The sequence below is a fragment of the Hoplias malabaricus genome, chromosome 14 (genome assembly GCF_029633855.1).
Source record: "Hoplias malabaricus isolate fHopMal1 chromosome 14, fHopMal1.hap1, whole genome shotgun sequence".
Taxonomy (NCBI): Eukaryota; Metazoa; Chordata; class Actinopteri; order Characiformes; family Erythrinidae; genus Hoplias; species Hoplias malabaricus.
Window position 1 is genome coordinate 37,785,070 of NC_089813.1, and position 27,067 is coordinate 37,812,136.

At 46.8% G+C, this 27,067-nt stretch overlaps 1 protein-coding gene across 1 annotated transcript in view; it reads left to right on the plus strand.

Moving 5' to 3' along the window:
- Positions 1-1,838: 1,838 nt before the first annotated feature.
- Positions 1,839-27,067, plus strand: part of grm6a (glutamate receptor, metabotropic 6a) — a 79,975-nt gene continuing 54,746 nt past the window's right edge. The window contains exons 1-2 of the mRNA XM_066644167.1: positions 1,839-1,970; positions 19,786-20,380. Coding sequence (XP_066500264.1) covers positions 19,802-20,380 — 579 coding nt within the window. The 5' untranslated portion in view covers positions 1,839-1,970; positions 19,786-19,801. The remainder of the gene's footprint in view (positions 1,971-19,785; positions 20,381-27,067) is intronic.

The window sequence follows — 27,067 nt, forward strand, 5'->3', positions numbered from 1 at the left end:
GCGGTGCTTGTCAGTGCTGTAAGCACGGCTACACCATTAAAGCGCTACTGCACTGGGAGCCCTGCTGCCCGCCTCAGCCTCTTCTTTAAAACATCACAGCTCGTTTTTCTGCCCGTACCAGGACAGTGAGCCAGAATTTCTCCGCAGGTGTTCTGGTGAGATGTGTGTGGGATCTGGATGTGGTCGACATCCCACGGAGACCGCTGCCTTCATGCCCTGGAGGCGAGAGTTTAACCCTCTCACCCTGATGCAGTGTGCAATAACACAACACTGGCCTTTTTCAACTCGCTCAGAATCGATCACACTCCACTGATGTGTCCAGCTGAAGGTCTGATTACAGAGCCCACGTTATTCTCCCGCTCTCTGCGGCTCAGGAGGAGGAGCGCCTCTCTCTCTGTGTCTTGTGTAAAGAGACTCTGTAAACTCACAAAGTTTTAGACTGACCAATAATGTGACCTGCTAATTTAGCTTCTCCATCTCTCTTTCACTGGCTCTGTCTCTCTTTCTCAATCTTATTTATCACACAACTGCAGGGTCCTGGAGGTTGTGGGTTCGAGGAGTGTGGTGTGTTCTCCCTGTGTCTGTGTGGGTTTCTTCCGGGTGACTGACTGTGAGGAGTGTGGTGTGTTCTACCTGTGTCTGTGTGGGTTTCCTCCAGGTGACTGTCTGTCAGGTGTGTGGTATGTTCTCCCTGTGTCTGTGTGGGTTTCCTCCGGGTGACTGTCTGTGAGGTGTGTGGTGTGTTCTCCCTGTGTCTGTGTGGGTTTCCTCCGGGTGACTGACTGTGAGGAGTGTGGTGTGTTCTCCCTGTGTCTGTGTGGGTTTCCTCCGAGTGACTGACTGTGAGGAGTGCGGTGTGTTCTCCCTGTGTCTGTGTGGGTTTCCTCCGGGTGACTGTCTGTGAGGAGTGTGGTGTGTTCTCCCTGTGTCTGTGTGGGTTTCCTCCGGGTGACTGTCTGTGAGGAGTGTGGTGTGTTCTCCCTGTGTCTGTGTGGGTTTCCTCTGGGTGACTGTCTGTGAGGAGTGTGGTGTGTTCTCCCTGTGTCTCTGTGGGTTTCCTCCGAGTGACTGACTGTGAGGAGTGTGGTGTGTTCTCCCTGTGTCTGTGTGGGTTTCCTCCGGGTGACTGTCTGTGAGGAGTGTGGTGTGTTCTCTTTGTGTCTGCGTGGGTTTCCTCCGGGTGACTGTCTGTGAGGAGTGTGGTGTGTTCTCCCTGTGTCTGCGTGGGTTTCCTCCGAGTGCTCCGGTTTTCTCCCACGCTCCAAAAACACATGCCAGGTCTCTTTCTCTCCTTGTCTTTCATTTCAACAATTACTCTATTCCTCAGTCCCTCTCTACAACCCTGCTCTTTCTCTTCCATAGTGCTTTCTCTCTCTCTCTCTCTCTCGCTCTCTCTCTCCTGTGCCACCCCTCTTGCTCCCTCCCCGTTATTTTTCTCTCCTCATTTTTCATTCATTCTTTCATTCTATCTGTCCTCAACTCTAACTCTCTTCTGCCTTCAACCTCTCTCTCCATCTTTCTGTAATTTTGATACCTAGCATTTCTCTCTCCACTCACTCTCTCTTTCACCTTCTGTATTTTACTCTCTTCTCTTGTCCCCTTCATTTTTTTTCTTTCTATCATTCTCTCTCCTCACTTATCACTTATCATTTCCATCTCTCAAATCTCTCCGATCTTTCTTTTCTCCATCTCTGTATTTTCATTTTCCCTACCTCTTCATCACCCTCCCTCCCTCCCTCCCTCCCTCTCTCTCTCTCTCTCTCTCTCTCTCATACACACAGAAAGGCGCGCGGGAGCGTCACACATTCACCTGATCCCCTGCTTTCTCTGCTGATCCACAGCTTCTCTCTCTCTCTCTCTGTCTCTCTCGCGCTCAGACACATCCGAGGACTAAACGAGGCGATGAGGCGCTCGTGCAGCTGATCACAGTCCGTGGACTTCATCTCAACTGGACGCAATGGACAGCAGAGGTGAGGGAGCAGAATTTGAACTTAGTTCCATACTTCAGTACTTTAACCCCAGTGTGTTTAGTGGCTGTGAGCGTTTGTTCGTAAACAAGGCTTTTGCATGGAATTCTCACGAGGAAAAGTAACTAAATGTGTCAGTTGCACGTGGAGGGTCAGTTTACTTCATATGTTTCACTCTGGCAGGATCTGACTGAGTGACTGAGTGATTGATTTTATTATCCACTGCAGCAGAGTCCTTGTCTGTTCCATTACAAATGAAAAATATAGAAAATGTGACATCGGACAAAAACCCGAAAAGCTAAACTGACCATGCACTGATCAGCCACAACAATAAAGCCACCTCTTCTACACTCTTTGTCCACTGACCGTACAGCTGCACTTCCTGTTCTACAGTTCCACACTGTAGTCCACATGTTGCTCTGCATACTTTCCCCCCAGTCTCCTTTCACCCTGTTCTGCGATGGTCAGGACCCCCACAGAGCAGCTATGATTGGGTGGTCTGTCAGTCTCGGTGCTGCAGTGACACAGATGTGTTAGTGTGTGTTGCGCTGTTATGTGTGTATCGGACACAGCAGGGGTGAGTTTTTAAACATTGTGTCCACTCACTGTCCACTCTGTGAGACACACTCACCTGTAGACGTAAAGTCAGAGACAGTAGCCCCAGCCTACCTGCTCTGTGGTGGTGTTATGAGGGTCCTGACCATTGCAGAAGAGGGTGTGAGTGAGCTGATAAAAATGCAGAGCAACAGATGGACAAAGTGCGAGAGAAAGAGAGAGAGAGAGAGAGAGAGAGAGAGAGAGAGACAGAGAGAGAGAGAGAAAGAGTCAGAGAGAGAGAGAAGAGTCAGAGAGAGAGAGAAAAAGATAGATAGAGAGAGAGAGAGAAAGATAGATAGATAGAGAGAGAGAGAGAGAGAGACAGAGAGAGAGAGTGATACAGAGAGAGAGACACACAGACAGAGAGAGAGAGAGACAGAGAGAGAGAGAAAAAAAGATAGAGAGAGAGAGAGAGATAGAGAGAGAGAGAGAGAGAGAGAGAGAGACACACAGAGAGAGAGACACAGACAGAGAGAGAGAGACAGAGAGAGAGAGAGAGAGACAGATGGACAAAATGTTTGGTGAGTTTAACTGATAAAGTGGACAATGAATGCAGGAAGAAGGAGGGTGTTGTAATGTTGTGGCTGATTATATTTATTCTGAAGCTCTTTGTTCCTGTTGTAAACAGTGTTCTTGGTGGACAGTTTCTAAATGTCCAGGCATGTCCACTCTAGCTCTGTTGCCCAGAGGCTAAAGACCTAGACCAGTGTGAGTCATAACACAACGCAGCATCATTCCTCCATCAATGTGCAAAAGTTTGGACACCTCGGGAGAAACAGCAGTGTCGTTCCAGCTTCCATTTCTCTCAGCTCTAATTTCCACTAGAACCCATGGCAGAGATATGGAACGGAGCTGTACGATTTTAGGGGACGCCATGCCACAGCTCACTCTACTGGGGGGCTTCATACACTTCATCATAGGCACGGTGCTTTAGGGTCAAGTGTAGATGCTCCAGAGTGCTTCATTACATTGACATATGTTTTTCTATAGAGATTATACAGACCTGACATTGTGCCCCCCACCCCCCTGCAACAGCATTCACAATTCAGGCAGTAAGCAATGTGTATGTCCCCTGTAGACGTGAACCCTACTGTGTACCCAGTGCCAGACTCTACGACCCCGTAACCTCACGCACACCTCCCCGGAAACGTAACAATGCTTCGTGTCGATGCAATATCGGACAAACATGGATCGAGTTGAACAGAGGGACTCCGGAAATATGAGCTCCTCTACTCCCCACTACAGAGACTGTAGACAGAGGCAAATTAATAGTGAGAGTCCTCAGACACTGGTTGGTGCATCACGGGACGAATAAAAAGGTGAAACAGGAGCTGGAATGCAGGTGGGAAAGAAGTGTGTGTATTGTATTTGATTCTTTCCTCTAAACTACACTCTGTTCCAAACAGCTCCCTACTCCCTAAATAGTGCACCACTACATTTTGAGCTACGTCGGTTGGAGGAGAATATTTGAGATTCAGCTCTAGTGTTTGAGCTTAAACGGACACTTCCAGAGTGTCTTACTGTTTGAATATCATCACAGAAGAAGTAGGTTGAATGCAGGGTTTGGAGTCTGGCACAAGGACTCAACCACTCTTTGCTCTTCTCCTCGCGAGCTCTCTGTACGGTGCTTTTGAAAGCTGTCCGACTGTAAAGCGCACAGAGGGAGTATCTGGTGATGAGCAGCTATCTCTAATCCACATAAAACCAGAGGATGATGCACTGCTGCCGCCTAAAGCTTTGCATGAATTTCTCTGATTCAGAGCGGAGAACACTGCTGTGCTGCTGTAAGATAAACCACACACAGCAGGAGAGGGGGATCCACTGCATTCTCCCCCAAAAACACAACAGCCCACCATTCATGAGTCTCTCCCACAGTCACACAATTAGCTTTTCCTCTCGAAAAGTGAGGGATTCACAGAAGAGAAGGGAGAAGAAGAGTTTGGAGTGATATAAAAGGGTGTGAACTTCAGAGATAAACAGATCCGAGCTGATAATGAGTGCTGTGTTCTGTTGATGTAGGTATTTATTTCTCCAGTGTTCAGACATTGCATCATTACAAAGGCGTAGTAAGACAGTGATACCTTAATCTGTCAATTTATTCCTTTCTTGCTCCATTTATTCTTTCATTTCATTTATTTCCTCGTTTCTACAGTCACTGTCCATTTTCTCAGCTCCACTGACCACACAGGAGCACAGAGCTTAGTCCTTCTATCACTCTGCATGCTTTGTTAGCTCCCGTTCACCATTGTTCTTTAATGGTCGGGACCCCAGCAGGACCGCCACGGAGGTCACCACACCACAACAGTCATACTGGTTCATGTGGATCAGACACAGCAGCGCTGCTGGAGTTTTTAAAGCTCTCGGTGGTCATTGCTGGACTGAGCAGCTGCACTCAGCAGTGTCCTGTGGACGGCGTCCTGTGTCCACTGATGAAGGACTGAGGATGAGCTACTGTCTCATGAGGTCGGAGTGTCTCACAGCATGGACAATGAGTGGACAGAGGGTTTAAAACTCCAGCAGCACCTGCTGTGTCTGATCCACTGAGAATGATCCACCATCCAAATCATACCTGCTCTGTGGAGGTCCTGATCATTGAAAAAGGGGCGTAAAAAGTATGCAGAGCAACACGTCTACAGTCTGTAATTGTAGAACTACAAAGTGCTCCTCTGTGGTCAGTGGAGCGAATGGAAACGCTAATGTTACGATGAAGCTATTTCATATGAAGAAATATGTATCTGGCGTAAAGCAATGAACATAGGGTTAAAAATAGTGGTCACTGAACATTATTATAATAAGGTCCAGATTTGGTGTTCTGCCTACACTAATGTTGGAGCAGGATGATGGGTCAGCAGCTCAGTGCAGTGTGAGAGCTTTGAGGAGTTGGTCAATCAGCTTCGCCCCCCAGGGCAGCTTCAGTTCCAGCAGGGCTTAATGAGCGTCTACTACAGGGCTGTGGTAAAATACAGAATTAGGTGAAGGAGCTTCTGCCCTTTTGACCCCGGAGCCTTGGACAGAGAGCCTGGGATACAGTAGGGGAGGGATCTGGACTATTAGCCACATTAGTGTCCTCACGATCTGATGGATGAGTTGTGAGAAGCCAGAACAACAGTGGATAACAGAACCGCATTTTAATAGAAGATTGGGGTTTGATTCCCAGGCTGAGTAACAATGAGACTCCTTGGACCAGAATCCTAACAACAACATTAGTCAACATCTGTGATAGCGGTGGCCTAATGGTTAGAGAAAAGGGCTTGGGACTGGAGGTTTGACACATCGATCCCCACGACTGGCAGGAAAACTGAGGGCTGGGGGGGTGAAGGAACAGCGCTGTCCTCCTCCCTCTGGTCAGGGCTAGAGCACTGTTGAGCAAGGCACCTTACACCCAGCAGCTCCCTGTGCACTAGGGGTGGCTGCCCACTACTTTAAGTGTGTTCACTGCTCCCTAGTGTAGTATTGTGTGTGTGTTCACTGCCATGGATTGTGGGAAGGCACATTTTATTTCACATTTTACAATGACAAATATGACGAAATGCATGTTACCTTTAGGGCTGTGCGATACGGGATATCATTGATATTGCGATATTTAATTTCTGCGATATGTAATTGTGGGCGGCAGCAGGTAGGTGTCGCAGTCACACAGCTCCAGGGGCCTGGAGGTTGTGGGTTCGATTCCCGCTCCGGGTGACTGTCTGTGAGGAGTGTGGTGTGTTCTCCCTGTGTCTGCGTGGGTTTCCTCCGGGTGACTGTCTGTGAGGAGTGTGGTGTGTTCTCCCTGTGTCTGCGTGGGTTTCCTCCGGGTGACTGTCTGTGAGGAGTGTGGTGTGTTCTCCCTGTGTCTGCGTGGGTTTCCTCCAGGTGACTGTCTGTGAAGAGTGTGGTGTGTTCTCCCTGTGTCTGCGTGGGTTTCCTCTGGGTGACTGTCTGTGAGGAGTGTGGTGTGTTCTCCCTGTGTCTGCGTGGGTTTCTTCCGGGTGACTTTCTGTGAGGAGTGTGGTGTGTTCTCCCTGTGTCTGCGTGGGTTTCCTCCGGGTGCTCCGGTTTCCTCTGACAGCCCAAAAACACACGTTGGTAGGTGGATTGGTGACTCCAAAGTGTCCGTAGGCGTGAGTGTGTGAGTGAATGTGTGAGTGTGTCTGCGTTGCCCTGTGAAGGACTGGCGCCCCCTCCTGCCGAATGATTCCAGGTAGGCTCTGGACCCACCGCGACCCTGAATTGGATAAGCGCTTACGGATAATGAATGAATGAATGAATGATATTTAATTGTGACATTTAAAAAATGCAGGATTTTTTTTTTCAAGATCCAAGTATGATGGTGCATGCAAAAACTGCATGTCACTCACAGCTAGCAACTAACTCCAAGAGTGAAATATTGTGATATCGGGCAGTGGAAATTTTCACAATCTATGAAGCTATACACAATCACTGCAGCGCTTCAAACAGTCAAACCAGGTGTGCATCTCTCTCTCTAATGCAGTCTTAGATTTTCTCTTGGCTTTTCTCAAAGTTTCCTACACTCCCCCACCCCCCTTCCACATGGGTGTTCTGTTCTGTAGTACAGTACAGTACAGTCCACTGTCATAAGACGACAGAGATGAGCAGATGAATGCAACGCTGTCGTCATATGAGTGCTACAAAATTGTATCTCCGTTTCTTGGCCTATTAACATTAAACAAAAACTCTACTGGCCTTTAACGCCTGCACATTCCACAGAAATTGACATAAATTCTCCACGTGACATTCCACATCCTCAGAGAACATGATTAGAACAGTTAGTCGTGCTAGAGTCGAGAAATGCCACGACTGTTTACAGTACAACCCTCCTCTTTCCACACAGAAGCGCCCTGTTGTGGAACAGGGCTCATGTCGAGATGCTAAATGGTGCTTGTGTTCCATAAACATCTGAGGGGCTAATTTATTCATAAACAACCAACTATAATTTCTGTTCACACTCAAGAACAATGGGAATAGTCACCACTTACCACAGTCCAGACTGCTGTCTTTCAGTGTTTTTCTATGTGGCTTGTGGTGTTGTGTAATTTAACCATTAATACACACACACACAGACACACACAGATATGTGAAATAGGAAAGTCCTCTGTAAGGAACTACTTTGCTTTACAAAGCCCTGCATGTACTGCTTCTCCACTGAAAAAACACGATTAATATATGTGCTAACTTTCTGTGTCTGTGTTTGAAGAGATTAAACCCTTTGTCAGATGTCTGGTTCCTATCAGCTGCACTATAAACAATTCTGCCTCAGTATCTTTCAAATTAAACAGAGGAATTTACATAAAACGGGGGCATGGTGGCGCAGCAGGTTAGTGTCGCAGTCACACAGCTCCAGGGACCTGGAGGTTGTGGGTTCGATTCCCGCTCCGGGTGACTGTCTGTGAGGAGTTGGTGTGTTCTCCCTGTGTCTGCGTGGGTTTCCTCCGGGTGACTGTCTGTGAGGAGTTGGTGTGTTCTCCCTGTGTCTGTGTGGGTTTCCTCCGGGTGACTGTCTGTGAGGAGTTGGTGTGTTCTCCCTGTGTCTGCGTGGGTTTCCTCTGGGTGACTGTCTGTGAGGAGTGTGGTGTGTTCTCCCTGTGTCTGCGTGGGTTTCCTCCAGGTGACTGTCTGTGAGGAGTGTGGTGTGTTCTCCCTGTGTCTGCGTGGGTTTCCTCCGGGTGACTGTCTGTGAGGAGTTGGTGTGTTCTCCCTGTGTCTGCATGGGTTTCCTCCGGGTACTCCGGTTTCCTCCCACAGTCCAAAAACACACGTTGGTAGGTGGATTGGTGACTCAAAAGTGTCCGTAGGTGTGAGTGTGTGAGTGTATGTGTGTGTGTGTGTGTGTCTGTGTTGCCCTGTGGAGGACTGGCGCCCCCTCCAGGGTGTATTCCCACCTTGCGCCCAATTATTCCAGGTAGGCTCTGGACCCACCGCGACCCTGAAATGTATAGGGGTTACAGATAATGAATGAATGAATGAATTTACATAAAACCCTTTTGAATCAGGCTGTTTACGTTTGTTTTGAGCCTTTAATTATGCAAGAAATTGAGAATAAGTACCATTCCTATTTTAAGCAAAGTCCTAATGTAAATATAGAATTGAGTCAGTACATGAAATAGAAATGAAAAGGATTGTTGCTTGAAAAACTGTGAACAGCGGTGTGAAAAATGACCACGGGAACCCAATTTGCACCTCCTTCACCCAGTCTGCACCATAACGGAGCATCATTAACTTCACAGATCTTTATCGCTGAGCTGCCAGCTGGAAGCTGCTTTGAGCCGCTGTAATGAACACAAAACCTGGACCTCAGAGGCGTGGAGAAAAGAATAATGCTGTCTGCTGATTCACCTTTTACTCGCTTTTTATGTCTGGGTGGCTTGTGTGTGGGGGGAAAAAGCCGAAGATGGCTTTCAGCTCGCGGCCTTCTTCACCTGTTAGATGTGAAGGATGTGCTGATTTTCCAAGATTTCACCCAATCTCCCACCACAGCTTCTTCAAAACATTGCAGAAAGCACTGAAACTGTTCTCAGAAGAAGAACAGGCTGGATTCTTAAAGGAGAAGGCCACCATCTGTTCTGGAGTGTCAGAATTATTCACAGGGGTGGCGACAGGGACCAGATATCTGAAGAGACGTCTGTGAAATGCTGCTACAGAATCTCAAAAGTTTTGATGGAGGAAAAAGCAATGAAAGACAGTTTTGTATTTGCCGAATGATGCTTTATTCTCATCCCTAACAAACTATACATGGTGTGTTCTCCCTGTGTCTGCGTGTGTTTCCTCCGGGTGACTGTCTGTGAGGAGTGTGGTGTGTTTTCCCTGTGTCTGCGTGGGTTTCCTCCGGGTGACTGTCTGTGAGGAGTGTGGTGTGTTCTCCCTGTGTCTGCGTGGGTTTCCTCCGGGTGACTGTCTGTGAGGAATGTAGTGTGTTCTCCCTGTGTCTGCGTGGGTTTCCTCCGGGTGACTGTCTGTGAGGAGTGTGGTGTGTTCTCCCTGTGTCTGCGTGGGTTTTCTCCGGGTGACTGTCTGTGAGGAGTGTGGTGTGTTCTCCCTGTGTCTGAGTGGGTTTCCTCCAGGTCCTCCGGTTTCATCCCACAGTCCAAAACACACGTTGGTGGGTGGATTGGCGACTCAAAGTGTCCGTAGGTGTGAGTGTGTGTTGCCCTGTGAAGAACTGGCGCCCCCTCCAGGGTGTATTCCCACCTTGTGCCCAATGATGAGGAAAAGGCAATGAAAGACAGTTTTATATTTGCTAATATAAATAATAATAATAATAATAATATTTGAATTATGCTATATTATCATCCCTAACAAACTATACACACTCATGCTTTAAATAAGTTACAACCACATGATTAAACGCGGTATGCTTGAGGTAGGCAATGGATGAGGTGCAGGAAATAATCAGGAACCCCACACGACCACCTCTGAGCAAGTTATTTGTGTTTGAGATCATTCACAGCACGGCAATAGCAGTGACCTTTTCATATTTGCAGCATTAATATAACTATCACACTCAGCAGTATTAATGAAGCTTGCTGACAGTTACATTCTCACGACTAGGCCCCAGAATTTAGATGCTGCATCATTTAAGGTGGAATGGAGAATTCCACAAAAAAGCCAAGTAGGTTTGTGGTGGCTGAAATTTCAGTGCACCAGAGTGGATACGAGGGAGTCGAGTAATCATAGGTGTAATTTACACTGGTGACACTGGGGACATACCCCCACCACTCTGGCTGATTTTGTCCAAACCACTTTTTGAAAGTGTACTCTGAAATCATTTTCTGCTGCAGATTCATCAAAAACAAACTGGAACGTTGGATCCTTAAGGAAGAATTAGAATCAGAGTCCTGTTTTATTTCAGAGAGAGTATTTCATCCGTGTAAATGGCACCTTGGGAGCTACTCTTTGCTGTATTTAGAGAAATACACTTGGTACAGGTGTTTTTTTGTCAGGGGTTTAAACTGTTATGTGTTTTTCCATCTTGTCCTGTAGTCATGCCCTGCACCTGTGAGCCCTGAGCGTGTCCCGTAACCCTTTATAAGCTCCCTTCTGCTTCATTTACCATAGTAATAATCTGCTTGTTTTAGTCAATAAACCAAACATATTGTTTTATTAAAGGCTAAGCACCACTTAATGGACCTCCATGAATATTCCACATTATTGTAGTTACTGACAGATATAAGTATGAATTAAAATGAAAATAGCAGCTTAATTTGCTTTAAAACTGACAATTTTATTAAATTGACGGAAAAACCCGAACTCGTTACGGAAATTCTCGAAGGCGACCGTGACGTCACTGGTGGACAACAGCTGAACAACGCCGCGGTAAAACACCGTTATGACTGACTGTTATGACAGTATCTAGCTAAATAACCAACATTATTCATGACAATAGCCTAGCAATAAGCTAAACTCAAATGTAGAGGTACCGTTATTCTTGTAAATGTGATCGAAGTCGAACTCGAATTCATCCGACACTATAAACCTCCGTAATGCAGCTACGTAGCCGAGTATAATCTGAGCCACCGAGTTTAGCGAGTCAAGCTAACGTTAACTAACACCAACTAAAACAGGCGAAGTGAGTGTCCTTACCCTGTTTACCTCCATGTTACAGAGGCTCTTGAACACCTTTCGTTGGTGTCCTTACATGCCCATATTGTTGGAAAAGTGCCAGTGAAATGAGCTACAGATAACGGAGTGGGGGGGGGCAACGGTCTTTTAAACCTTATTCCTTCAATTAGTAAGAAATAACATGTTTTCTGACTCTCAATAAACACAAGTTAGGAACTCAAACTCCACTGTATTTATTTGTTTGACACTTTCATATCGCTGCTGCTTAGCCTTTAAAAACAAATTCAGAATATATTTTTGCTTATATTTTATATCTTAGGATAACTCACACATCATATTATAATATATTTTATAATTACTTTATTTCTAATCAAAACAGAACTACAGTAGCAGTTTTTTTCCCTTTGTCCACTCATGATACTTCCGCCACACCTTCACAGTCTTTGGGACATTAGGGTATAGTCTCCATCCCCACCAACGTCCACCTGGACTTTACAATGACAGCTTATCCATCCCCTCACCATACAGCTATTAGGTAGAGAGGAGATAAGAGGGAATGACTGAGCCAGATTATTTGGAGATGGGGATGATATGGAGGCCAGACATGACCACACTGACTCACTTCCAGGAAGGACGTTGGCATTTTGTTCAGTACAGTGTCCCTGTCTCTGCACTTGGGCACTGGGATCCACACTGACCACAGGGACAGTGACCCGCCTTGTCCACCACAACAGTACTGACCTGGCCCAAACTGTTCTGCTTCCTTTGCTTCCTAGTGTTTTGGTTACTTTGTCTCCTCACCTTCTCCACATTACAGAGGAGCAGCTAAACGCAGTGCAACACCTGGTCCCGCATTTCTTTCCCAAGCACTTTTTAAAGTAAAGTTAAGCCCAGGGGTGTAATTATTCTTGAGAGTTTTATGGCGACTATTTGCTGTAGATTTGGAGACGAGAAGCTATTGTAAAAGCCTCGTGCTGAATCTGACACTGTGGAGTCTCGGTTCTGGAGCGGTAGGAGGATGGATGAGGCTTCAAAAGCAGAGGCCCTCCAGCAACTTTTTTTTGGAGGTCATTCTTATTAACAGCAGGTCCTGGCATGCTGCATTGTGCTGCCCTGTGTGCTGACACTTAACTCTGGTAAAATAATCACACAATCACAAATGAATGGGTCACGAGGGAAGACACATCATTGGTTAAAAGCATAGGAATGGTGTTGTGGCTGGTTTTATACATTCCTCGGGTCATTACCTGTGAGGACTTCCATCCGAGTCTCAGAGGCATCGTTCCAGTCCACATCTCTCGCACCACTTCTGTTCTTTCAGCCCATGATTACTTCAGGTGTGGTGTGAGCTGCAGTAGATCAAAAATCATTGACCGCATGGAGGTCCAGAGAGATCTGAGCCCAACACCTCAGCACTAACCAGCAGAGGCCCTGAGCAGAAGCTGAAAGGTTTATGCTCCTCTGGCTGCCACATGTAAATGATGTGCTGTTTTTCAGGAACGCTTGACCATTAAGACTCTGAATCAATGGTGATCATTCACTATTAAAGCTAGGTCTATTTGGACCTATAAATGTAAAAACAAGAGGGGGAAAAGCTTTTCTAGAAGCTGGCTAGCATTAAGGGAACAAGAACTCAAATGTTGGCTTCTTGAGATGTTGCAAAATACATGACTTATTTAAATATTTAACAACCATGTTAACATTAATTTTATTGATGTAGCAGTTTTAAAATGAGGCATTCAGTAAAGAGCCCTGATTTTCTGACTGAAACGTGCTTTTTAGCCTATCACTGGTATTCAGTCCATTGCATCTTAGACTAAGAATATGTCTAGTGAGGTGTTTTTAATAAAAAGAAAAAAAAAATACACGCATACACCACACTCCTCACAGACAGTCACCCAGTGGAAACCCACGCAGACACAGGGAGAACACACCACACTCCTCACAGACAGTCACCCGGAGGAAACCCTCGCAGACACAGGGAGAACACACCACACTCCTCACAGACAGTCACCCGGAGGAAACCCACGCAGACACAGGGAGAACACACCACACTCCTCACAGACAGTCACCCGGAGGAAACCCTCGCAGACACAGGGAGAACACACCACACTCCTCACAGACAGTCACCCGGAGGAAACCCACGCAGACACAGGGAGAACACACCACACTCCTCACAGACAGTCACCCGGAGAAAACCCACGCAGACACAGAGAGAACACACCACACTCCTCACAGACAGTCACCCAGAGGAAACCCACGCAGACACAGGGAGAACACACCACACTCCTCACAGACAGTCACCCGGAGGAAACCCACGCAGACACAGAGAGAACACACCACACTCCTCACAGACAGTCACCCAGAGGAAACCCACGCAGACACAGGGAGAACACACCACACAGACAGTCACCCGGAGGAAACCTACGCAGACACAGAGAGAACACACCACACTCCTCACAGACAGTCACCCGGGAGGAAACCCATGCAGACACAGGGAGAACACACCACACTCCTCACAGACAGTCACCCGGAGGAAACCCACGCAGACACAGGGAGAACACACCACACTCCTCACAGACAGTCACCCAGAGGAAACCCAGGCAGACACAGGGAGAACACACCACACTCCTCACAGACAGTCACCCAGAGGAAACCCACGCAGACACAGGGAGAACACACCACACTCCTCACAGACAGTCACCCGGAGGAAACGCACGCAGACACAGGGAGAACACACCACACTCCTCACAGACAGTCACCCGGAGGAAACCCACGCAGACACAGGGAGAACACACCAACTCCTCACAGACAGTCACCCGGAGCGGGAATCAAACCCACAACCTCCAGGTCCCTGGAGCTGTGTGACTGCGACACCTACCTGCTGCGCCACCGTGCCCCCGTTTTATGTAAATTCCTCTGTTTAATTTGAAAGATACTGAGGTCAGTATCACAGTACACAGTCAGTCACTGTGTTATGTTTTCTTGGCCTTTTCGGGGCGTTATGTCCATTAATTTGTGTTGTTTTTTTTCATTTATATTTTACATATTTGTTAAAATTGCCATTTAAAGGGGCGTGACTGCATTATTATGGTCTTATCATTATAACAATGGCATAAATTGATCTTAAGATGAAAATAATAATTTATCTCATTTCTAGGATAAGTCTGTGTTGCCCAGTGAAGGACTGGCGCCCCCTCCAGGGTGCATTCCCACCTTACGCCAAATGATTCCAGGTAGGCTCTGGACCCACCGCGACCCTGAACTGGATAAGGGTTACAGACAATGAACGAATGAATGAATTTCTGGGATAATATATTGACCATAAAAATTGCTAAGCGCATTTGACACATTAGGCCCTCAGTACGGCTCCTGAAGCCCTAACCTGGAATGACTGCCTAGATATCACAGAGAATATAGAATATTGATTGGGCATTTTTTTTTACAAGGAAAATCTAGTAGGTTGCCATTGTTGTGCTTATGATTTCATGTTTTTGCACTGGAATCCTACTGAGAATACGACAGTCAACAATCATTTTCCCTTATTTCTAGCTCTTGAAAGTGAACAATTTGAGTGAATATGTGTGTCTCAGTGCTCCTTATTTAAAGGAAGAGTAGGACTTTTTATGTCCCACCAAAATGGCAACCAATTATTAGAGTTTTTTTTTTTTTTCATTTTTAATAGTAGATAAAGTACTAGGTTTACACAACAGGTTTGAGCTGAGTTGGTGGGGCATGTAAACCACACTGAGGTCATTTGTTTTAACCGTCTGCTGCACGGCTGATGAAAGGGAGGGGTGGCATTTAATATTTTTTTTCTGAAAAACTGGATTACCTGGATTTGTGGAGAGACAAACAATAAACAACTGAAGAATATGAAGCAGGTTCGATCCATCTGTGGAGAAAGCTGTCCTGAAAATTAGGTTTCCTCATTGATCAGCTTTCACACAGTGCTGCAGAGCTTTAGATAAAAGCGTTTAGGGGCTGCGTTGGGAGACAAATTGTGATGGATGAGTTAGAAATAGGCTCCAAAGTCCAGCGTGATCACCAGTGGCCACGTTACTGACGGCTAGGTCATATTAACAGTCTCTGATGTGCTGATGCTTTATGCTGGGGTTTCTGCCTTTGAACCTCATGTGGATGTCAGGAACATAAACACAGGCTTCATCATGTGCTGTTCATGTGGAGGAGAGTTTGTCATTCAAGGTGTTATACCATCAGGAGGTTAGAAGTAGTTTGCTCATGGCTTTACTCTTCATGCTGAAGGGAATCAAGGTACAAAGACCTATCACCAGCAGCTTTACACACACTACATGCCTTAACATTCATATATAGTCCTTCAACTTACAGCATCGGGTGGTGCAGCAGGTAGTGTCACAGTCACACAGCTCCAGGATCCTAGAGGTTGTGGGGTTGATTCCCGCTCCGTTGTGACTGTCTGTGAGGAGTGTGGTGTGTTCTCCCTGTGTCTGCGTGGGTTTCCTCCGGGTGACTGTCTGTGAGGAGTGTGATGTGTTCTCCCTGTGTCTGCGTGGGTTTCCTCTGGGTGACTGTCTGTGAGGAGTGTGGTGTGTTCTCCCTGTGTCTGCGTGGGTTTCCTCCGGGTGACAGTCTGTGAGGAGTGTGGTGTGTTCTCTCTGTGTCTGCGTGGGTTTCCTCTGGGTGACTGTCTGTGAGGAGTGTGGTGTGTTCTCTCTGTGTCTGCGTGGGTTTCCTCCGGGTGACTGTCTGTAAGGAGTGTGGTGTGTTCTCCCTGTGTCTGCGTGGGTTTCCTCCGGGTGACTGTCTGTGAGGAGTGTGGTGTGTTCTCCCTGTGTCTGTGTGGGTTTCCTCCGGGTGCTCCGGTTTCCTCCCACAGTCCAAAAACACACATTGGTAGGTGGATTGGAGACTCAAAAGTGTCCGTAGGTGTGTGTGTATTTGTGTTGCCCTGTGAAGGACTGATGCCCCCTCCAGGGTGTATTCCCGCCTTGCGCCCAATGATTCCAGGTAGGCTGTGGACCCACCACGACCCTGAACTGGATAAGCGCTTACAGATAATGGATGAATGAACTTACAGCATCCTGATATGCAGCTTCATAGTAGATCACTGAACATTAGAATGGAATGGGGCTGCACATGCACCTAAAGTCACCATGTCAAACAGGAGTAAGAGTGGTAGGGGGGTAAAAACAAAGCCCCCCGACTCTGGGTTGTGTAGCATTCTCTGGAGTTTGGAGTGCTGTTTTTGAGCCAGAACTAGTCATTACATCAGTACCACACCCAAATGTTTTAAAGACTTCCTAGAAGACTAGAACCTGTTAGTGCAGCCAAGAGAGACAAGCCACAAACGTTTGGCTACATGAGGGCATGGCCTACAATGTTTGAGAAGTGGGCTGGCAGCATATGATGGTGGTTAGAGGAGTGAAGGAACAGCACTTTAATATCCTTCAGTGTCCACAAATGAAGTGTCTTTGAGCAACTCACAAATTCTTCCCAGGCACTGAGAGAATGCCGGCCTCTCCGGGTGTTTGTAATCATTAGTGTGTGTATGATCACTGCAAGAGTCCCAGCTTAGTCCCTCTGCTCAGGGTATGTGTACCTTAATTACTGTGTGTGTGTGCTCAATTTCATGGTAGTGCTTAAAGCACCGCTATGATTAAAGCACATTTCCCATTAAGTGAATGTTTTCTTTCATTAACAATTAAACAGACAGAATTACACCCATTATCTTCTATTATGAGTGAGCTTTGAGTAAGAGTTATTAAAACACCAAACCCTAGCTTTGACCCTAATCTTAGTCTGAGTTCATATGCGCTTGATAACAGAGCAAACTGCTCCAGCTAGTTCGCTATCAGCCGCGGCTATAGGGAGCTATCGCCATGAAGCGCGACCCACATTTCTCCATTCTTCCCCACTCTGAGTTTCTGAATGTGATAAGAGCCCTGTGCTGGTGGAGAAAATCCTCCAGTTTTGTGCTGCAGTGTTTACTGCCACTCCACAATGGGCGCATTGTAACACAGTCAATATGCTGCCTATTATAAGCCACCATCGCAACAACAAGAAAAGTGCCTGCGTGCATTATTGAAACCTTCCATTATGTTTAGCGGCTCCAAGTGATGTTCCATCAGCAGGAAAATCATATTTACGAGGTTTGCACCAGAGCCTCGCCTCTCCTCCCGTCTCCTCGCATTAGCGTCTGATTCGGAGCTTGTGCCAGTTTACAGAGGGGGAATTCAATTAGGCCTGGGCGAGTGATGAAACCTCTTTCAAAACAATTAGTTTGCAATATTAAATATGACTTTTCATTCCAGGAGAAGGATGACAGCTTGTTGCACCACACACAAACAACACACACACACACACACACACTTCATCCACCAGCTTCCTGATCGCAGTGGGGCTCTCTTATTGCAGATGAGAGAAAGGGAGACATATTACTGAACAAATTTCATATTCAGTTTTTCACTTAGATTGCTATCAGGCGAGCTGTGCTTTAAGGGACGTGAGCGGGAGGAGGCCTCTCTCGTTGGCATAGCCACCAACCCTCAGGACTGGGAAAATGTGATAAAACTGGCAAGATTTGGTTTTGCTGACAAATTCAATATCCACTGCCTACTGTAAATGCTATCAAAAGGCAGCGTGTGCAAAAGAGCAGTGGCTCTGGGGCTGAAGCTGTTGGAATAACGTCAGCACACGTGCTGAAAGGATACAGCTTGCAAGCAAACAGCAAAGGTTGCTGTTGGGTGTTTCCACTTTAACAGGAACACACAGTCTGGAGAATGTAGATTTTACACTCAGCAGAAAGAAAATGTTGACCAGAATACACGATAACCTTGATGAACTATGAATTCTGCAACTCTGAGTGGCATCCGTCGCAGACGCCTGAGACATTCATTTGTGCACAAGCCTAAGGTCACCATTCATTCATTCATTATCTGTAACCCTTATCCAGTTCAGGGTCGCGGTGGGTCCAGAGCCTACCTGGAATCATTGGGCGCAAGGCGGGAAAACACCCTGGAGGGGGCGCCAGTCCTTCACAGGGCAACACAGACACACACATTCACTCACACACTCACACATTCACTCATACCTATGAACACTTTGGAGTCACCAATCCACCTACCAACATGTGTTTTTGGACTGTGGGAGGAAACCCACGCAGACAGAGAGAACACACCACACTCCTCACAGACAGTCACCCGGAGGAAACCCAGGCAGACACAGAGAGAACACACCACGCTCCTCACAGACAGTCACCCGGAGGAAACCCACGCAGATACAGAGAGAACACACCACACTCCTCACAGACAGTCACCCGGAGGAAACCCACGCAGACACAGAGAGAACACACCACACTCCTCACAGACAGTCACGCAGAGGAAACCCAGGCAGACACAGAGAGAACACACCACACTCCTCACAGACAGTCACCCGGAGGAAACCCACGCAGACACAGAGAGAACACACCACACTCCTCACAGACAGTCACCCGGAGGAAACCCACGCGGACACGTGGAGAACACACCACACCCCTCACAGACAGTCACGCAGAGGAAACCCAGGCAGACACAGAGAGAACACACCACACTCCTCACAGACAGTCACGCAGAGGAAACCCAGGCAGACACAGAGAGAACACACCACACTCCTCACAGACAGTCACCCGGAGGAAACCCACGCAGACACAGAGAGAACACACCACACTCCTCACAGACAGTCACCCAGAGGAAACCCACGCAGACACAGGGAGAACACACCACACTCCTCACAGACAGTCACCCGGAGCGGGAATCGAACCCACAACCTCCAGGTCCCTGGAACTGTGTGACTGCGACACTACCTGCTGCGCCCATTAAGGTCACCATGCCAAATGCAAAGAGTCTGCCAGAGGGGTATGAAGCCCTCCAGCGTTGGACTTTTGAGCAGTGGGACTGTACTCCTTCCAGTACCTTTGGGAAGAATTGGAGTGATGCTGGTGACCCTGAACTGATCTCCTTTCATCTGTCTTGCGCTCTCTCTCTCTGTCTTTCTTTCTTCACCTGTTACTTTTTGCCCCTTAATACTTCGTATTTCTCTGTCTCTGCCTCTGTATCCCTCTCAACTGCTGGTCCGATGGTCCTTCATCTTTCTTTCATTCCACTCTTCCCTGACCTCCAGACCTTGGTGAAAGCAGTGTTTCTGCAGCTGATCATGCCATTAGTATAAATCTGACTGGTGACTTTCGCCAGTGCTCTTTGGCCGCCTCTGCTCCCCGAGGCTCTACCATCTGCCGTAATACTCTCCATTCACTGGCACTGACCCTGTGATAGCGGTCAGGTTGCTGGCGGATGCAGTGTGTAGAGCAGATTGGATCATCTCATTTTAGGGGTCACCTGAATATCTGCCTGCTTTCAGGCCTTGTGTTCTCTGGATGTACTTGTGCTTTATGAAGGCTTCAGATCAGTTTAAAATCAAAGTGGTGGGTTGAACAATTGTAGAGGGGGTTTCATAAGACCCCACTCTAGCCCATACATGTGGCTGTTTGTGGTGGCTTTCACTCTGTGTGTTGATACAGTGGCCATTTTGTTGGACAATGCTTTTCTTAGGGGGAGCTGTTTACAAATTTATGGAAGATTAATAACTGAATGAACACCACACGAGTTTATTCTTTAGTTGCTGAGTTTCTTTTTCTTGTTCACAGGTTCCTGGGGTAGTGGATGAACTATGCTGTAAGAACCCACCGCACCATGACTCCCCCCTCTTCGCTCTCTTTACTGGACCCCCGACAGCGCTCTGCCTGCCTGCTGAGGTGGAGCAGCTGGCACTGTAGCACATGGCTGTTGTGGACACTGTGGGCGTGGCTGGGTCCAGCCTGGGCTCATCAGCACTCGCATCCGCACTCCATCAAAATCCCCGGGGACATCACGCTAGGCGGCCTGTTCCCTGTCCACGCCAAGGGCCCCTCTGGCCTGCCCTGCGGAGAGATTAAGAAGGAGAAGGGCATCCACCGCATGGAGGCCATGCTGTACGCTCTGGACCAGATCAACAGTGATCCGGACCTCCTGCCCAACATCACACTGGGCGCCCGCATCCTGGACACATGCTCACGGGACACCTACGCCCTGGAGCAGTCACTTACATTCGTCCAGGCTCTTATCCAGAAGGACACATCAGATATACGCTGCTCCAACGGCGAGCAGCCCATCATCCGCAAACCGGAGCGCGTGGTGGGCGTCATTGGAGCCTCAGCCAGCTCCGTGTCTATCATGGTGGCCAATGTGCTGCGGCTGTTCGAGGTGAGGATGGTGTATGTGTGAGCGTGGGTTTGTGTGTGAGAGAGGTGTCCTATGTTGTTATATAGACCTGCTGACACATTTCACAACATTTATATTTGACAGTTCCTGTGTCCATCTTGAAGGGCTTGAGCTCCAGGAGCTTTATACCTTTCTGGCTCAATACTGGCCTTGAGCATTGGCACCTCTACAACGGGTGCACGTTATAAATCGCTGAATTCACTGGTAAAGGAGTGGACATACAGTGTACATGTACGTACAGTGAGTGTCAGAAGTTGGTGGACAAACGGTGTGTTTTGGGGTTATTCTGTGCTATGTCACGGTGACCCTGTCTCAGCGCTTGGCTTCCCTCCTCAGCCAAGTGTACCCACAGTTCTGTAAATCAGCTTTGGAGCCACTGGTCTATCGTCCAACAAGGGCAAGAGGCAGGGCTCCAGTGGCCCAGGGCTCCAGTTAATTGACAATGTAGAATTAGTCAGGGAAACTAATCACGCTCAAGCCTTCTGCCGCTCTCTCCTCCCTGTGGCTCGAGCTGTTAGTTTGTTTTTATGATTTGATTATTATTATTATTATTATTATTTTGTCAGCTACAGAAGATTGAGTGGGAGGCACTGAGAGTGAGAACATGACTGAAATTTTATTTACGACTTTTATTTTCCCTCCAATCCCCAGAAACACAGTTGTAGTGGGTTTTTTTTCCTTTTCAGTTTTCACTCTGCAATGGGCTATGAGCCATCAGCTGTGCAATTCTGCCTTCATGATGAGAACCCATGCTAGTGTTTCTGCAGTCCACATTGCCACTTTGGACATTTCAATAACCTTCTCATTTCATGCACTGTGCTGCTTATGCCGTCAAAAAAATAAGGCCAAATGAGGCAAAACTTGCAGCAAGTGCTGACCTAGCAGGGCTTTTAGATTTTCGTCTATGGGTGGGACTTATTACATCAGTGTAACGCTAGTTCTTTTGGCTGTGATTTATGTAGATCAGGGTGCTCACCTCATTCATACACTGTTTCATTCATATTCTGCAACCACTTCATCCTGATCAGCGAGTCCAAAGCTTGTTTGGAATCATTTGCACAAGGCAGCAACACACACTGGACAGGGCATTGTCAGGGTGCCAGTGCATGAGACAGTATTACACACTCACCCTGTCACTCACACCCCTGGATAATATCATACAGAGATGGGGATTGAACCCAGGACCCTGAGATTCTGGAGCTGTGTGCCACATGCCTTCATATGAAATTGGGGCCAATTTATTATTATTTTTTTTTAACTTATTTTGGTTTTCAACTATTTGGCTTATGTTGCCCTGTGAAGGACTGGCGCCACCCCCAGGGGGGTTGACCACACACTCTCAATCTTTAAATCTAGATTAAAAACCTACCTTTTCAAACAAGCTTTTGGTTAATCACTCACTTTCAGGTTACTCCTTCTCTATTGGTGTTAGAGCTGGTTTTCATATTATCACTGCTCTGTATTAACCCGGTCATATGACCATAGCTACAGCTCTTTTAGTTAGCTTTCTAGTAACCACCAACACGCCGTCTGTCGCTGGGTTCTCTTGCCTGACCCGTGGAAGCTTTTTTCGCAGGACAATTTTGCCCGTTCTTTACCATGAACCTACTAACCTCTGTATTTATATTTGTGCCCTTTGTCTGGTTTTCTTTCTCCTGACTCTCTCATGCTTTGAGACGTCCTGCTGCTCTCCAGGTGTTGCCCTGATCCAGCCCCTGTGTCCTGTACACGATCCTGGCCTTGTCTCTTCTACACTATCACGCTTGGCCGTGCTGTTTTATCTCAAATTAACTCTGCACCTACTTTTAACTGACCACCTCATACTTCACTAATATACTACATTCACATTACTATAACCCCTTCATCTGTCATCACTTCACTTTTACTTCTGTTCTGTTCTCTGTTGCGTCTCCGGTGTCGACCCGAGGAGGATGGGTTCCCCGTATGAGTCTTGGTTCCTTCCAAGGTTTCTTCCTCGTGTGCTGAGGGAGGTTTTCCTTGCCACTGTTGCCCCTGGTTCGCTCACAGGAGGCTTGGACCCGGATCTCTGTAAAGCTGCTTTGTGATGACTTTTTGTTGTGAAAAGCGCTATTTAAATAAAATTTGATTGATTGATTGATATACCCGCCTTGTGCCCAATGATTCCAGGTAGGCTCTGGATCCACCGCGACCCTGAACTGGATAAGAGTTACAGATAATGAATGAATGAATGACTATTTGGCTTACACTGACAACATTATATCCACAGCTGTGTATGAAATAAGAAGGTCACTGACAACAGAGAGAACTGCAAAAAACTGCAAACATTACAAAGCACCTCAGTGAACACTGACCAACATCTGATTTACATATCAAAAATAGGCAGCACACTCTGGATAATGTGAGGGTGAAAAATATGTGGCGGGCCACCCCTGTAGTTCTGCAACGGTACACAAACACTGGATGGATCTTTCATTCAAAATGGCTGCACTTTTCAGCACTGTTTCATCATGCAGCTTAAAACAGACGTCTTGGGTGCTTTAACGAAGCTTTACTCGGTCTGACATACATTGTCTTTTACAAGCGGGTGATTACAAGGAGTGCAAAGCCCTGCTTGTACTCCAATTCCAAGGACGTGCACACATGTCGAACAGTGATTTAACATTTCAAACGGTGAGTAAGCGTTGCATATGCATGAGAAAATGGAATTAGTCCATCTGAGTCAGTGTACCGTTTTATAACGATGCCAATCGCTTCGTTATTTGTTGGACTGAGCTAAACCTGGATGTAGAAGAGAGAGCACGGTCGTGTTTTTGAAGGTGATTCTATTTAGCGTTAAGCTACAGGCCTGCAGTAAAGCGAGGCGCTCGTCAACAAAGCGACCTCTCTGATTGGCCATCGTTGGCCAGCGATCTCGTGCGTGACTGGCACCACGTCCCCCCCTCCCTTCTCCTCTATGGCCATTATTCCTTGGAAAACAAAAGAATCCTCGAGGTAAAGAAGTGTTAGTCATTTAGCCTCGCTCAATGACAGCCTTAAAAAGAAAAGCTCTTCCTGGCGGCCATGTTTGGCCTTCGCGCTGAGGCCAATCACGAGCTGCCTGAGAGCAGCGGAGGCGCCCAATCTCTGTGACGAATCCGGCCATTTGCACCCTACTGTAAGCTCATTGAGGAGGCTATCTCTGCTGCTTTCTGCCCGAGCTTCCACCACACTCAAAATCCCTTTCTACATGGCTCTTATGTAAGCTCTCAGCTTCAGAAGAAGGAGCTGTTTCAGGAAGAAAAGAGAAAGAGCACATGTACCGCTCCTCTCGCCCCCTTCTGCTCATAGTTAAGAGAAAAAAGGGGGAAATTGATTTTATAAGAGGCGACTGAGTGACAGACTAATAGAGATTTTTTTTTTCCTCTGCTGCTGTAATGGAAGACAACGCGGCATCAGACTGACTGTGCTCTGTTCTCAGGCTGAAGCTGCTCTTTCTCAGAAAGCCACTCCAGCAGCTCCCTCCATCTCTGTCTCATTACACTGTTCTCGCAGTGCAGCCTTCTGCCAGACCCATATAGTCTTAAATTAATGAAACCCAGCCAAAATCCTGTTTAAAAAAAGACTCGGATAACTCTATAGAGGAAAGCTGTTATGCATTTGACATATAGGAAAAAAGAAAACTAAATTTACACCATAAACCCAAAGCACATTGACAGTTAAGAATGATTAGGAAGCAATACAATTACAGTGTGCATGCCATGATTGTGTTGGGAAGAGGAGAAGGAGAGATATTTATTATGGTTCCCAGCTGGGTACAGTTTTCTAAAGAGATTAGATATAAGACCCCTTACATAAAGCCGAAAAGTTAAAGAAATATAAGGGAAAAATAAAAGTAGACTTTCCCAAACTAGAGTTGAAATATTGATTTAAAAAATGAATTAGAAAAATGGGACTTTTAACAACCGTGCAAGAGCATAAAGGCACCAAAAGGGTCACCAAGCAACATGAAAACAAGCTCCACTCCTGACTCATCTCAGAATGAAATCCACAGGGGTTTGTGTCCATCCTTCCATTGTGAGGGGACATCTATCTAACACTATTCGTCTGAAAGGATGAGAGCTGTCGAGAAGAACTAACAGAGAAAAGGAAATACACTCAAATAGAAATCTAATTCATTCATTCATTCATTATCTGCAACCGCTTATCCAGTTCAGGGTCGCGGTGGGTCCAGAGCCTACCTGGAATCATTGGGCGGAAACCGGAGCACCCGGAGGAAACCCACGCAGACACAGAGAGAACACACCAACTCCTCACAGACAGTCACCCGAAGGAAACCCACGCAGAAACAGGGAGACGCACCACACTTCTCACAGACAGTCACCCGGAGGAAACCCACGCAGACACAGGGAGAACACACCAACTCCTCACAGACAGTCACCCGGAGGAAACCCACGCAGACACAGGGAGAACACACCACACTCCTCACAGACAGTCACCCGAAGGAAACCCACGCAGACACAGGGAGAACACACCACACTCCTCACAGACAGTCACCCGGAGGAAACCCACGCAGACATAGGGAGAACACGCCACACTCCTCACAGACAGTCACCTGGAGGAAACCCACGCAGACACAGGGAGAACACACCACACTCCTCACAGATAGTCACCTGGAGGAAACCCACGCAGACACAGGGAGAACACACCACACTCCTCACAGACAGTGGCCTGAGATGGAGACTTAACACAGGAACCCAAGATCCTGGAGCTACTTGAGTTCCAGCTACTGGAGGACTCTGCTGTAACAAATAGCAATCACCCACTTTAAACTTCACAAAAGGATGACGCCACCCATGATGCTGGGATTTCTTAGCTGCCAGCAGCAAATGACACGTCAGAAACACTGCGCCATTGTTCTTGATCCTGTGGCAGCCGTTCTGTTCTCAGTTGTCAAGAAAACGTTGTAATCTCCAGCAGATACCCGTTACTGAGGTTTCCCAAAAAGCTTCATAGCACACCGATCACTGTTATATGCTAAACAAGGAACATTCAGAGGCTGCTCCGTTCCAGCTGCAGTTGTGTGACCCATTTGGGACGAGTGCCCAGTTCTGTGCCCATATCTGTGCTTCTGCTGCAGTCGCAAAATAACGTGCCGTGGATAAGCTGTTTATGAGAGAGTATATGCTGCCATCTCTGTCAATGCTCTGCTGCACCCTGTTCCTGAGTACTTTAGGGTACAGTGTTAAAATGCGTTGAGCTTGTTCAACATTATCTAAAGTGGAATAATTGTTAACTTACCACAGCTATAATCAACACAGAATGTCAGATAAAAATTTCCACTCAAACATTCATCATTAACAGGAAAAAAGCAGAAAACTTATTTAACCAAATATAATGCAATAGATAGTGCTGCTGTCACACAGCTCCAGCGTCCTGGGGTTGTGGGTCCGAGACACACTCAGGGTGACTGTCTGTGTGGAAGTAGATAACCATGAATTACGCTGCTCTTTCAAGCACTATCTCTCTGTCACGGCCTCTTCACGCTGTACTCCAGCATGTGTTTGGAGGGGTGGCTGTGGAAGAGTGCGAAATGGAAGGCAAAAACTACACCTGCAAACTAAATTATACAACACCCACAGAACATTAGGTTTATTAGCTAAAATGGCTAATTGCTTGCATTAAACTCATCAAAATTGCTCAGCACAACTAATAAAACACACTGTAAATTCAACACAAAATGCCACTTGTAATGACTACTGCAGTCTCAGAATTATTCGGCTACCTCTTAAGAGCACATATCTGCAAATCAGCTGTTGTCTCAAGCACAACTTATGAAGCTCTTTAAGCATCGTGTCTGTTTAAAATAAAACACAATAAATAACTGGACTGGCTAGGGATTTGTTGACTGTGATGTTTGGCATGTTATACATATGTCTATTACACAAATAGTCGAGAATAAGGTACAAACAAAAGGAGAGATAGCAAAGGCACTGCATGTTCCTAGAAAAACAGTTGGGTGCATAGTTCAAAGAACAAAGTTAAACGAACACTGGCTACACTCTCTCTCAATAGCACAGAGACTCATCTCTACCTCTTATCTCATCTCCACAGAATAGAGAAAAAAGATGTTTGCCGCTTTCCACAAAATCATGACTGCAAATTGCCTTCTGTCATTAGAACTGAAAAGTTGGCTGTTGCTGTCACCTTCTAATGTGGGGGGTTAGGCAGTCATTAAAATTGTTCAAACTGTTCGACCGAGGTACAGTTGGAATTATAGTTGACGTGTACAAAGATGAAGGAACAATGGCTTCACTACCTTGAAATGGTCGAAAGAGGATGGCAGCCACCATCATGCCTTCTATGAGGAAGCTGGAGCTTGGGCGTCACTGAACCTTCCAACGGGACAATGATCATAAACACACCTCGAAGTCCTCCCAGGCTTGGCTCCAGAAGAAGTCTTGGAGTGGCCGTCACAGTCGCCTGACTTGAACCCCATAGTAAATCTCTGTTAGGATTTGAAGACGTGGGTTGCAGTATATGCAGAATATTAAAGAACTGGAGGATATTGCTATGTATCATGTTTTCAGCCCATCATAACACCAAGGTTGCTCTATTTAGTACTAAACACAGTTATCATGAAGGGGTTGAATAATTTTGAGACTGCAGTAGTCATTAAAAATGGCATTTTCTGATTAAATTGTAGGGCGG